Genomic DNA, 14,442 nt, shown 5'->3' with positions numbered 1-14,442 from the left:
ATTCTATGATTCTAAATCTCAGCACTTGGTTCAATATATAAAGAGTTGAGATTGACCAAGTTCAGCATAAATTAGCTAGACCTGGCATCAGTATCTTAATCATATAAGTTATCTTGTGCTTCCATATGATTATAAACTACTCTAGTTTTTAAATATGCTCAAGAAACCATTTGATTCAATTACCTGGCAAAAGACTTTGTAGATTGCTTTTGTCTACATCAAGAAATATTTTCAAGTTCAGAACAGGAACACCTCAAAGACCATAAAAAACTCCCAAAGCCAAAAATGCATTCCATTTCTCAAATATAATTAAATAAAATGTGAATAAGACAAGATTTTTTATTTAAGTAAAAAGAAACAAGTAGGAGAAATGGCTATGGACTCCCTGTAAATGAGTAATACCTGAAGTTTTAGAACACCAAAATCATATATAGACAATAGTTTAAACAGATAAACAATTAACATGTGTCTTCAGCATACAAATACTGGTTTTGCTTAAGTCTTCCACATTAATCAAGCTATGAGTCATTTCTCAATGGACTGGATGCAAGTTAACCCAGAAGTACAAGTCAATAGATAAAAATTTACTCAGAAAAAAATGGAGAGCTTGCAAACAGTGCTCTCAATCCAAGATGACTAGATCCCGCCCCTCCCTCTTCTCAAGGAAAGTTATCCAATCTTAGCCTCAAGGATGCCACCATCTCACACAGAAAGCTTGCCTAAAGTTATCATTCAGAGAATCACAGAACAGTTGAGGTTGGCAGGGACCTCCAGAGGTCATCTGGTCCAGTGCCCCGGCTCAAGCAGAGCCACCTAAAGCCAGTTGCCCAGGACCATGTGCAGACAATTTCTTAATACCTCCAAGGATGGAGACTCCACAACCTCTCTGAGCAACCTGTGCCAAGGGCTTCCTTACGTTCAGACAGAACCTCTTGTGTTTCAGTTTGTGCCCATTGCCTGTCACTGTCATTCATGTAAATGAATTCGATAATGCACTTAAGAACAGAGATGCAGAAAGAAAAAAAAAAAAGGAAAGTACTATTTATTAGTGTTAGTTTTTAGTTTCTGTACTATACTGGACACAGAACAGATGTAAAATGTATGCTTTTAGTGCAAAAAGCACATAAATACAAAATGCTATGTCTACTAAAGATTGCTTCAATAACGGCTATAAATTCTCAAACACTTAACACAGTTTAAGTTTTATAACTTGAAAACTTCTAAAAGAGTTTTTAATTAACATATTCAGATATTTTGTTGTGGACTGACTTCCATTCTTCTTTCCCTGCCTGCACCCAGACTCATTGTTAGTCAGGTCCATTAAAAAACAAACAAACAAAAAACAAACAAACAAAATTAATCTTCATAAAATAAGAGTTACTGTACCTTTATTCCTGGACAGTGAGCAAAAAAAGCTTCTGGACTTTGAGAGTGATATAATGCACCATGACCCACACAGCCCCAGGGGGCTCTGATGGTGAGGTTTCCACAATTAAACAGATCTCCAGAGCGATAACGATATTTTGCTGCTTCATTAACAATCTGGGAAAATTTATATACAAAAGTAACATTCAGTCCAATACCTTTAGTTATGCATCATTAAGCCTCTACAATACATGAAATATCTACATCATCTGCTCCATGCATAGAATTCAGAGGACCAAATTAAAAGCAAAGCAATCCTGTAAGTCAGTGGAAAGGCAAACATTTTGCAAGGCAAATAAGGCAATAATTTAGTGTGTTCAAGTTAGATGCCTTGGCCGCAGGAGTAGCCACATAGCCCTGTTGTTTCCCCATTCCCATACTATCAATCAGCCCAGTTCAAATCTGTAGTTTGTCCTGTGGACACATGGCTGGCTGCAGAAGCATAGAGAAGTGAGAGATGGTGTTGGGAAGACACAGCTGAGGAATTTAAGGCTGCTGAAGCCAACACAGCCACAAAACTAAAAATAAAAACAAAGAGACATTTGCTTTAAACCACATCTTTAATTTCCATTATTTAATCAGCCTTCAAACTGGCCTTGGTACCTTCCTGTTTACTTAAAGCATGCATAAATATTAGTAATACAGCTGTGGATATATTTGCAAAAATTACACATTCAAACCAAGTATTAAAGCTAACAGAAGAGTAATTTAAACAGTCATAAGATTTCTTTTTACTTCTCTCAAATTTATTAGTACTAACCTGATCAAATGCTGGAAAAATGTAATCTGCAAACTGAATTTCTGCAATGGCTGTAGCACCTGCAACAGCAACTCCAATACCAAAGCCAACAATTCCTTGTTCACACAAGGGGGTGTTGAAAACTCTATCTTTACCTATTAAAAAAAGAAAAAAAAAAAAAAAAAAAACAACCACAATTCCGTTAACACACCAGCTCGAAGTGGAAAACTCAGCCCCAGAAATATTCAAGTTATAAACAAATCACCTGCAATTAAGCATATGGTTCTTTAGATGGGCTTTTTTAGGCATAGCAACAAGAAACATTCATTACAGGTAAAGATACATTCACTTTAACTTGTAACAGTTCAGAGGAAAGGAAGACGAGGAGAAACAAAACGAAAGGTAAGAACAGTTTCTGTAACTTACAATGTTCTTAACACTTCAAGGAAAAGAATTTGTTCTGATGTATATAGAGATAAGCATGCATACCCCTCATGCTTATATGGGAGGAGTAAAGAATACTTACAAGCATTAAAAAAGCTTACAATAAAGAAAAGTACTGTTACTTCAATTTTTTTCTGGCAATCAAAACTAACTGTCCATACTCAAAGGCAGATGGATCTACAAAAGCATCTGTACGAAAGTATACTGTCTCTTGCCCACACTCCCCATAACAGTACCCAGTCTTATGAATCGTCTTTCGTAAGGAAAGGCTGCGCCTACTAAAGAGTTTGGATTGTCTCCAAGGCAGGAGAAAAAAGCTGTCCCTGCTATTGGAGGCACAAGACTGGAATTAAAATATTTTGGGTTTTGTATCTTCCCTGTGGGAGTGCAAAAGGTCATTTTAACCCTGACGTATTTCTGTGCCACAGTAATTTCAGATTCAAAATATGCATCAATCTGATAGATGGCTGAAGACAAAATCGTTCAGTTCATGAAATTAAAAACAAGAAGGAGGGGGGAGGAAGATGAAACACCACTACAATACCCTGTATAATACATATTTACAATATTTGCCAGCAGTACTGTACTCCCTTGGCAGATCAACAGGAGAACTTAGTTATGCTATTAATTTTTTCCTTTAGAACATTGGGAAATAGACAGTAGGTTTCTACAGGAGTCCATCGTGCATGAATATGCCAAGACTTCAAACTGGATGGAAAAAAAATGAGCACAGTGCACACCAGTGGCTATGAAATAAATTAAACAATAACTAAATAACCACTAAATAAATAACTAAAAAGAAAGACTAAACTAATCAATTAATAATTAGGAAAGTTGTCGCTATGAAGACTCCTAATTTCAATAGCTGCAAGTTAACAAACTAGAGAAAGGGAAGCTAACAAAAGCTTTTAGAAAGGGATGATAAGAGGAGAACCACTGCCCACAGCTGTATTTATGATATACTAAAGGAGGCATGTTTTACAAATCTTTCAAGTGCACATCTTTCATCTTCACACATCACCCAGCACAGCATTATCACTGCTTGTACCCTGTCCACGTGCTTTACCTGGTGTTTTGAGTTTCATACTTCAAGGGTTACTTTGGTTTGGGTTGGTTTTTTGGTTTGGGGCGGGGGGGGAAGAGGGATTTTTTTTTTTTTTTACATATTAGTAATTAGTTTTTGGCTCTCCCTCTGCCTTCCTCTCTTTTCCCTCCAGGAGGAACATGACTAAGACAGCATTCATTTAAGGCAAGTAAAAAAAAATGCCATCAAATGATACTACAATGTCGGTGGTGTCAGTGAGGCTACACAAGCCAACACAAATCCAAAGGGCTACCACAATTGCAGGACACTCCACAATTTTGCATACAAGACAGAGGAAACATTTTCAAGCACCTTAAAGATAGTCTTTTTGAGGGGAAACACCATTTTCTCAAATTGTCATTCCAAACTTCTATGACGTCTACTCATTTCTTATAAATCAGTGTTTGAAACAAAAATCTCTGTCACTTACAGTACTTTTAAGATACATGCACACTGGCTGTTTCTTGTTTAGAAATAAATTTCCAAGAAACTTTTTAAATTCTTATGACTTAGAAGTTCTGCTGTTGCTGCTGGAGATAAAAATGTTACCACAGCTAGCTCAGTAATTAAAACTGAATTCCAGATTAACAAAATTATTGCATAGCTTTTGAAAGAAAGTAGGGTTTTGTTGTCTGGATGTCAAACACACCCAATATTACCCTGATCAACTCTGAATCACAGCAAAGTACCTTGCAGATCAGAGAACATTTTAAAAGTAGAAAAACCTGCTAGCTCTTATTTCCAAGGTATATGAACAAGCTGATCTCAGGTGTGGGTCATCTGTACTTTGTTTCATATCTCCTGGAAGAAAAGTAATAATCTCTGCAGGTACTGTGCTCAAAAGTTGTTCAGACTAAAAATGGCATAGGAAGCGAGAGTGGCAATAACTTCATACTGCTGCCATTTATTCTTGCTGGACATTTATTTTACCAGTGTGCTGCAGTAACACTACTAGTCTGCATATTTCTATTCTTTCTTTACTAGCACTACCAATGTGTCTGGCAATGTCACTACATAAAAACAGCCCCAGCCCTGAAAGATTTTCATTCCAAGTAACAGAAAGACAGAATGCTCTGGGAAACCCAGAACTGGGGAAGATATTTGTAGAAGATGTAACTTGCTTTTATTGTCCTTGTAATTAAGTTATACTCACTTCTGACAGACATCAATTGTTTGGGCTTTACTGCCAAGAATTAACACAAATCAGTTCAAAAAGCTTCATGCAGGAATCATCTCTTCCCTTCAGAGCTTATAAGAGGAGATTTCAGTCACATCAGTACCATGCTTCTCCCATGCAAAATAAGAAACTTCGGCTTTCAGGGCTCTTTAGTCACATTCCTACAGAGTAAATAGATCAGTAAACTAATCCATAGGATAAAGAAGGAAAATAGTGCCATGGAAAGATGAAAGAACTTCTATAACAAGGAGAACGCAAGATTAGTTTTGAACCTAGAGAGAGTGTATACTGTGTAAATTGTTCTCATTCCTGAAGGATGGCTGTAATCTCAGTTCCCAAGCTATACAGCATCCTCTGGTGTGCTCCCTCTGCTGACAGGCATCATGATCAAGGAAAGAGCAACACAAACCATTCATGCAAATGCGTAGTTGCCCCAGGCCTTACCACCATCTCTGAAGGTGGGGAAGCCCTGCTTCAGATGCAATCACAAGAGCTGTCCCTGTACTCGTATCCATCTGTAAAACCATAAACAGTTGGCAAACTTCTCCTTCCCTTTTTACATAATCTAGGGTGCCATGAGTTAGACATCTTATTTCCCTTCTCTTTACTGATGCATTTGAATTTTTAATTTAAAACAGCTCATATTTTAATAAGCTAAAAATGCATTAACATTACCAAGACATATTACACTTTCCTACTTCCTAAAAGTCTGTTGGCAGATCAATATATTTCACTTCATTTGCTTACATGAAAATTTGATATAGCAAAGAAAACACCGGAAAAATAAGACTATAGAAGAGACTAGAGGAAGAAATTAAAAAAAGTAAAATTCACAGTAAATTTAAAAACATAGCATTATTATATTGAAAACAAAATATTCAATTGGCCTTCTTTTCTTGATGTGAATTTCTATTCCATTTTAACACATACTGATTTACTAAAATGCAGTTAAATCTGGTTTAAAACTCTACCACATAGCCTACATAGACTAATGTCTGAGCAGAATAAAAAAACAGATCATTGAGAAGTGCCCAAAAGTCAGATCATACTAAGCTTACCTAGCCTTATTCTTTGTTAAGAGATTTTTCAGAGTACACTGAAATTGCCTTATACATTAGTTCTATAAATAATTCTATATCATCACACAAAAATTGAAATGTATTTGAACAATCCTGTAAAATGAGGTTTCAACTTATAAAAACTTCAAAATTATTTGTTTAATATCAATTTGTGGCAGGTGAATGAATTTAAAAGCATGTTAGATCCACCACACTAGCTTGCCCCTCCATGATTCGGAATATAAAAGACATCCTAACAAAACTGCTGAAATACTATTGAGATACTAAATTAGAGCAGCATGCTGCTATCAATGGAGTATGATGAAATAAATGAAGTGAGAATCAATAAAAGCATATGTGAAATACAACATGACAGTTATAACATGATCAGCTTGAAGCACCTGATTTGGACTTTGAGAATTAAAGGCATAATCCTAAAGTACTATGGCTTAAAACAGTGAAGAAAGAGCCACTGAATGAGATTCATTACTCGGGAATGGTTTTGTTTTCACATGTACAACAATAATACTGATCCCTTCTTAAAAGCAAAACCTAAAGCACTTTACTATTCATTAGATGGGAAAACAAACCTTGGATAGGGCCTTTTTTTTTTCCATAAAATCTAGCCTTTTAAGACAAAGAGATACACACATCATTAGGATAAAACAAATATATTTATTTCCCCAAACATTAAAAATTGTATGGCAAGGCTTTAACCTCCTACCTTTATTTATACAATATGAAAATCATTACTAAAACAAAAATAAATTATTTAAACGCTGAAAATTTAAATGCATTAAGCCTATGTATTTTTATCTATTTTATTTCACATTTTTTATTTTTCATTTTTTTCAAAACGTGAAAAAGAAGTCAATTTTGATAAACAGCTATTCACATCATCCTTTGCAAACCATTCACTCAGCTGAAATCTGACTCAAGCAGACTAATAACCCAGAGATACTTTGTCTTTCCATACTTCATTTCCGTACCAATGAAGAAACATTTCCTAAAATGTACTCTTCTCCTATTACTTGCGTCAGCCACACAGCTCAAAACAAGCTAACACAAACTCTGCGAGCTGACTTGTCACTCCAGGTGAAAGTAGTACTTCTACTGAAACCAGTTATCTGAAACCAGATGCGTCAGCCTCTGAAGAAAGACATTATGCCAGTGTCCATTTTCAATTAACCCGCCCGGCTTTATAAACATACCTAGTTTCAGTCATCTGAACAGGTTGGTGCCCTTTTCCAAGTAATGAGGGAAGCAATATAACAAACAGGACTATGTGAAAAAAGGATGATTCTTCCCATCTCTCCATCCCAATAACTCAGGAAGAAGATTAGATGCATGTTAAGCAAGTGAATAAATACACTAGAAGTGTTGCCTAATAAGGTAAATCTGAAAAGATTAAACACACTAAGGAAAAAGTAGTATTCGATTAAAAGCAATTTTTAAACAATTACTTCATCGTCCCCTGACCTATTTTTACTTGAATAAAGAAAGATCTTTGTGATTTTCGGAACAATGAGTTAAGTACCGCACAAACGTTCACATTACCACTGACCCTCTGTCTAAGGGGCAACAGCTTTAAGGCAGTCTTACAGTCATCTTCTCGTCCTCCAAGAATAAGAAGTTTCATAGCAACCTAACAGAACATGTTTACAGACATATGTAGTCGATTACTGTGCATTTATGTTTTGGCCTGCTTCATCTTTATTTGTTCCAAGCCGTCAGGAAAAAAGTATTTCAGATTTCAGTATCTGCACTGAAACATGTTCCCGTTTTAATTTAACTTCAAAAATGAGATATTCAAACTACATCAAATCTCTTATAATGTTAACACACCACCCAAGTCTCCAACTCTGAGTAATTTCACATCGTGCTGTAAGAGCCTATGTTGGATGATTTGAGCGGTTTAAGGAGTACTCCTAGTGATTTAGTCAAAGGAGGGTGTTTTGGTTTGTTTTTTAAAATACTTCTACATCACTTGCATTAAAAAAAGGCATCTTAAATGATGTCACTACTGAGTAGTATTAACAAACACCTGGGCAGCATTTTATTTGTCCCCATGATCTCATTAACTTCCATTTAAAACACCCATTAGAAGTCAAATAGAGAGTCCAACAAGCTAAATATATTCTGTCCTCAACTGCAACAATCATGGATGGACGTGGAGAAACAGAAGACCAGAAAGAAAAGGAAGTCCCAGCAGATTAGCTTCTTTGCTAATCCCTCACTGGGGACTTTGTGTAGAAAATTGAAATAGAAATCACTGATTTCAAATCAGTCCTGCCTCTAAAGACCTGTTCTAATCCTAGAATATCTAGGCTTTTTCATAGATGTACATCTACGTAAGTTTACTAATTCTATTCCTTAACATAATTTAACATAATCTATCCAGCATTCAGACTTTCTTCATCCCACAATCCCTTTTAAGACCTGTTTTACAATTGGTGACACTTGTTATCTTCCATTTCTCTGACACTATGTGAGAGGGCAGGCATCACAGCCTGCCACAGTTTGGTAAATTCATACTCAGCTCTCTTAGAGTTCCCGGTTGAACACGAAGTTCTAGTAATTTCTTATTAATTTTAATTAATTTGTTCTACTGCTTCTTCTATTGATATCCTAGTCACAGTTCTTCAGCTTTAAAAAAGGGTGTGCAATGGGCAGTGTTCCTCTATAGTGAATACCGGTAAAAACACATTAGTTTTCCAGCTGAATATGGAAACTTCAAATCTACTTGTCCAAAGCAGGGCTTCGGTTTCACATACACAAAGATGGTTTACCTCTCAGTCTTGAATCCTTGCACACTAATGTGCCATGCCATTTAAAAAGCTGCTTTTTCCAGAGCTGCCCATGTTAAAATAGATCATTTCACCTACCTAACAGATGAAAATTATATGAAATGAAAAGGTCTCCATATGCAAGTAGCTTATAACTTCTTACGATGAATTTTACCTACTCTGTGTAGAATAACACAATTTACAGAATTGAGCTTTACTCGTCTCCTGTTCTTCCCCAATTCTGTGTCCCACAAGAGTTGCTCAGACTGAGCCAAAAACATTTCTGTGTGCCCAGACATCCCCAGCAGGCTTCAAGGACTCAGCCATACCTCTGGCGTAGCTCAGCCAACTACACGGCTGAGCAGCCAGGTCTCAGCCCCTATTTGAGTCAGAGTAAAGTTTCAAGTCAAATGCAATGAGTTTGGTCTGTTATAGAAGAAACACATATATCCATACACACAAAAATCACTGTGTTTACACAGCCTATGCTTTCAAAAGAACTTACTTTGAACAAAAAATTCATTCAAATTTTGATTATTAGCAACTAGTTCCATGGCAGATTGCCATCACTTTTTCCTTAAATATTCCAAAAAGTCACGTTATGGCAATAAGATACATGAATTAGTCAAAAAAAGTTACTTCAGAAATCTGTGAGCAACCGAGAACAGGGTCAGAATGGAGATTTGCATGCACTAAACTAAGTTAGCTGCTTCCTCTTCTGCTGCTGCAAAATCCACTATCACACTCTACTCTGCAACGAAGGACCCGACTTCTTATTCTAGACAGAAGTTTTATAAAGGTCAAATGACAGATAAGTCTTTCTTACTCGGTTTCGCTTGTTTACAGGAGTCTTAATTAAGCTTCATTGGGGGGAGGGGCGGGGGGGGGGGCGGGGGAATCACTTGCACAAAATAAATGTATCCTTCTGAAGCACTAATCACTACAGTGTTCCCCAAAGAAAAGGACACCTGTTCTGACAGGTAACTGGTAAGAACAGGAATTCCTCACAGGTTTATTATCATTTATTCCACTGACATAACCAACACTTCTGAAGAGTACATCAAGTAAATTGGAAATTAAAAACAGCTGAAAGGTAAGTTTTCCTTTTAAGTCTCCCCCAGTTACTAATTCCAAAGCATTCATACATTTGAATAGACATGAATATTTGAACTAGCAGTTCTAGCTGAAAGTGTTCTCAACACATCATTCTCTTACGACAGTGCATTTTTCTTCCAAGAGCTCCACAGATCCAAACTGCACTTTCACGCCCTCCCCCCCAAGATTCCCTTAGGAGAAAGGCATGTTTATTGCATTTTCATTTAATCCTCACTCTCAAAGACCCTAAACAATATCAGAGTCAGGAGAACTGCTGAAGTACAAAGAAAATGTTACCATGGACAGGGAGCAACCTCCTCAGTTATCCACAAATTCTAAATTCTTACAATCTGCGCCATTACTGAATTGCAGGTTTGGAAAGAAAGGAAACTTGCTTTCTAGTATAAATTCTTAACGTTGTTCCTAGCATGAACATAACATTAAGCATTTACTCAACTGTCAGGCTTATAGCCCTCTGGATGAGGGAGGACCCAGGACAATTTATTTATGAACAGCTCTACCTTCCTAAAGCAAATAGGGAAGCCCTCTCCCCCACTTCAGATTTCCTGTCATTTGTGACAAACTAGCATCCCGCCAAAAGCTAAAGAATAAACCAGAAATATTAAAATATCTCCCTTTCTCAGGGAAGAAGTGGGAACGGGAGGGGTCAGGGCAGGTTAATGCAAAGCTTTGAATGCGGGTAAACTCGCATGTATTTAATCCTTCCATAATGAAAAAGCAGCCAAGGAGTAGTATAAGCAGGGGGAAGATCAGATTCTTTTCAGGTACACAGTGATAGGTGAAAGAATGACACAAAAAGGGAAACTTTTATATAATAAAAGGGAAAAAACCTCAATACAACAGTAGTCAAATGCTGGAACAAGCTGCCCAGAGAGGTTGTACAAGCTCCTTCCTTGGACATATTCAAAACTCACCTGGATAAGACCACAAACAACCTAAACTGGCTCTACGTTGAGTACCAGTTTGGACCAGATAATTTCCCTTCCAATCCTTATTATTCTATGATTCACTAACAGCCCCAAGCTGGGTTACATGCTGACTGTCCAAACTGTTTATGTGCATACCTGTCCTGCTGATGGAAGCATTTAATGACATTGATAAAATAGTACTGAGTCAGCTCCACACTGTTAGAAAAATATTCAATAAGCAGCTCACATCAAAGTGGCAGATTTGCTCACCAGAATTTCTTTTTACTGATGACTATGCAGGTAGCCCACTCCACATTGAATTCCTTCTGATCATCTGGCTCATATACCCAGTTGTATCAGCCTAAAGAAAAAAAAGCACGATGCCTAACTGCACCAAGGCATTCAAGTGTTCCTCCAGCTATGATTAATAACATTCCTTGCTCACCCACAAAAAAATTTGCTGTGTGAGAAACACACTTGCAGAAAAGCATAACTGACTGTAAAGTTAGATGTGCGAAGCTATACCAGATGACAGAACGCTCACTTGCAAAAACACACTTTAAAATTGACATTTACCAAACACTTGGGTATAACCAAGGTATAATATATCTGCTCTATTTAAGCAGCGTAGGTCAGCTACATGCATTTTCAGACTATCTGCAACATCACATGACGTGACAAAAAAATCCAACAGGAAAATACACAACAGTTACCAAAGCTAAGTATTACAACACGTTAAGGAAAATTCTGCTGTGATAGGCTGGATGACAAACCGAAGAATAAGCAAAACTGTGTCAAATACAAGGCACTGTCCCTCACACTCCTCAGTATCAGTAGTGTAGAAATACTTTACAGTAAATTTGAAAGCATGCTGGATCCACCCTGTGAAGCAACTATTCTCAACACAACAGCAAGGATTTAACGCTGCTGAAGAAGTGCTCAGGAGAAAATGCTGAATGACCAGTAATCTGCAGTAATGAAAAACATCTTATGAATCTCACTTGTAACCATGCCTGTCCCTTGATAATGCAAAGCATGTGCATGAGAAAAATCAATAAATTGATCTGTACTTGGTGCTTCCATACAAGTGTGAAAACTCCTTGCCAGGTTTTGAGGATTTAATGCTTGTACAAATTAAAAAGAAGGGAGACCTTTTATAATAAATGACTAGCATGTTATGTCAGCTTGGTCACTGCAAGATGGCTCTGCATCAAGTTAAATTAAGATTAACCTGCTCCTCAAAGTGCTTCTGTTGCAAAGCTGCTTAGACAATTGACTGGACTGGGGTGGTAGTCTTGGCCTTTTTGATCCTTCTATTTCCAAGAAAACTTGAGTGTTTTACTCCCTGTAATAAAGTCTGCAGCACCTTCCTAAACTGAAGTGGTGATAATTACCACCCTCAGAGGCAAAAAAAACAGCGGACTTACTAAATTAGTCCCACTTGATGAGTACAAATGAAACAGAGGGCATACTGATCACAGGACTAACCAAGGAAATTGAGAATCACTAAATTCCACCTAAGGAATAGTAAAGGCATAAAGACTGACATCTAAAACAAGGTACACGAACTGTGCTTGCAGACCTGGTATTAATACAGAGTGCGAATACTAGTTATGCTCATCAATTCTATGTTGTCTTTAATACATGAAGTTTCATCCTCCTTGACACTATATTACTAAAATATTACTTTTAAACACTTCACTGCAAGTATTTTCTGAAGTGGAAAATTCCATTTTTATGAAGTTCAGCAGCACATACGTTTTTGCCCAGCAATGCATCCTGAAATATCTTAAAAATTGTTAGAACAGCTTTCTTAAGCTCCATATTGAGTATCAAGTTCTATATTAAAAAGTATATCCCTTATCTTTCCCTCAAACTTGTTTACAACATAAAAAGAAACATAATAAATATTAGTAAGTCCCAAACAAATAGTTTTCACACTAGCTACGCTATCAGAACAATTAAAAAGATAAAAACAAAACTAAAATAAAATCTATTCAGCTCTGATACAGACTGATTTATATCAATATCCCACAGATACAAACAGTGTAAAAAGAGTACATTGTATCAAGTTCTCAAATAACTTTTCTTTTTTTCTAACTGTAAATCTTAAGAAAAGAATTGGCTATTTAAGATGAAAATGAACAACATGTACTATTGTGTAATGAGTCTGGAACACGTTCTCCAGATGTTACTGTTCAAAGACATTTATATAAATCAGAACAAAATCCAGATCTTGCCAAACAGCTCTGGAAGAACCAGGCTAGAAAGCTGCAGTATTATCTGCTTAAATCCACCCACAAAGAAACAAGGATAACCAAACTCCAGACTACTTAGGTTCTACTCAATCTATATACCACAACTAGCCATTTTTAACTCTGAATAAAATGTTCCACCCTCAGCTTAAGTCCACCATGTCAAAAATTCTGAACTACTACATTCTATCACATGCAATATGTTAGGAAGGACCAGCACCTACATAAAAGAGGAAGCACAGTGCTTCTGCAACAAGCTTGCAGTCTGCTTCTGAAGCATCGAGCTAACATTTTCTATCTGTTTATACAATAAACCCCTAACACTTATTTCTTATGCTACTTTAGGCTGAGCTTTTCTCTTCCCTATAATAGCATATTGCTACGTTCTTAAAGCGTACAAAAGACCCCATGATTATTGATAAAAAAACTCACAGAAAAACCCCAGAGAGTCTCCCCACCTGTTGAAGTAATACCCAACCACTAGTAGCTTCTGGGAAGCAGAACACACTACCTTAATACACTGCATTACAGCCCCAAGCAGCCCATGCAAATTGCGTTGTTGTACTTCTTGCCCTTGCACTGTAATGCTTGGCACCACAAGAACAGACCCAGAACCTCCATTGACAGATCTCTGCTCCCTCGCCAGTAACATGCTGTGAAGCCTCCACAATAAACAATTTCCTGAAATCACTAACAAAAAAACTTTACAATATAAATATTTTGAAGTATTTTATGGATTTTGGAGGAAAACGATTAGAATTTTTTTTAGAAACCACACTATATCTATCTCTATTAGCTTCAAAAGGTTCTCCCATTATTTCATGCTACTAAAAGCCATCAGCACATCAAGCAATTTTTGTGAGCATATCCAATCCTTAGCCAAGAAACTTCACCAAATACCATAACAACCTGGGGACAACCTTATCTTCTCACCCATGTTTTCCCCCATAGGCATTTCACTTAAACACAGAATTTGCCTTCAGGAGTTTTCCACAGCTCAAACTCATAAAATAATATTGTGTTCAAGTAAATACTTTTCTTCAAAGAATGACTACCACAAATTTTAGAAAGGCTGGTGTCCCATGGGTATGGCTAAGTACAGCCATCTCCTGGGCAAATAAACAAAAACTCCTGAATTATTTTACTAAATAAATGACTCATTTACTGAGAATGAAGTGTTCCCTGAAAACTCACACAGGTGTTTACACCTTAGACACAAGGTCTACAGAATAACAACCTGGGATTACAGTGGATCAGACATTAGAAATAAACATTATTGCTGCAAGACAAGCTAGCATTATCATGAGATGCATCAACAGAAAGCTGTAAGCAACCAGGTTTTACTCAGTAAGACCCAGAGTAATCTATCCAGTTTTGGATGGCCTATATCCTTCAGTTGCAGCAACCAGTCCAGAGAAAACTGATCAGTAAGAAAAAGCTTCAAACCATA

The 14,442-nt window shown here is 36.9% G+C and overlaps 1 protein-coding gene across 1 annotated transcript in view; it reads right to left on the bottom strand.

Annotated features, from left to right (window-relative positions):
- Window positions 1-1,377: 1,377 nt before the first annotated feature.
- BCKDHB (branched chain keto acid dehydrogenase E1, beta polypeptide) overlaps window positions 1,378-14,442 on the bottom strand; it is a 23,359-nt gene continuing 10,294 nt past the window's right edge. The window contains exons 3-4 of the mRNA XM_009586627.1: window positions 2,186-2,319; window positions 1,378-1,542 (exon numbers count right to left, since the gene is read on the bottom strand). Of these exons, the coding sequence (XP_009584922.1) occupies window positions 1,378-1,542; window positions 2,186-2,319 (299 nt within the window). The remainder of the gene's footprint in view (window positions 1,543-2,185; window positions 2,320-14,442) is intronic.

Source organism: Fulmarus glacialis, unplaced genomic scaffold, assembly GCF_000690835.1.
Source record: "Fulmarus glacialis isolate BGI_N327 unplaced genomic scaffold, ASM69083v1 scaffold20061, whole genome shotgun sequence".
NCBI lineage: Eukaryota > Metazoa > Chordata > Aves > Procellariiformes > Procellariidae > Fulmarus > Fulmarus glacialis.
The sequence above is the reverse complement of the archived record's forward strand: the minus strand, read 5'-3'. Positions and strand labels throughout refer to the sequence as shown.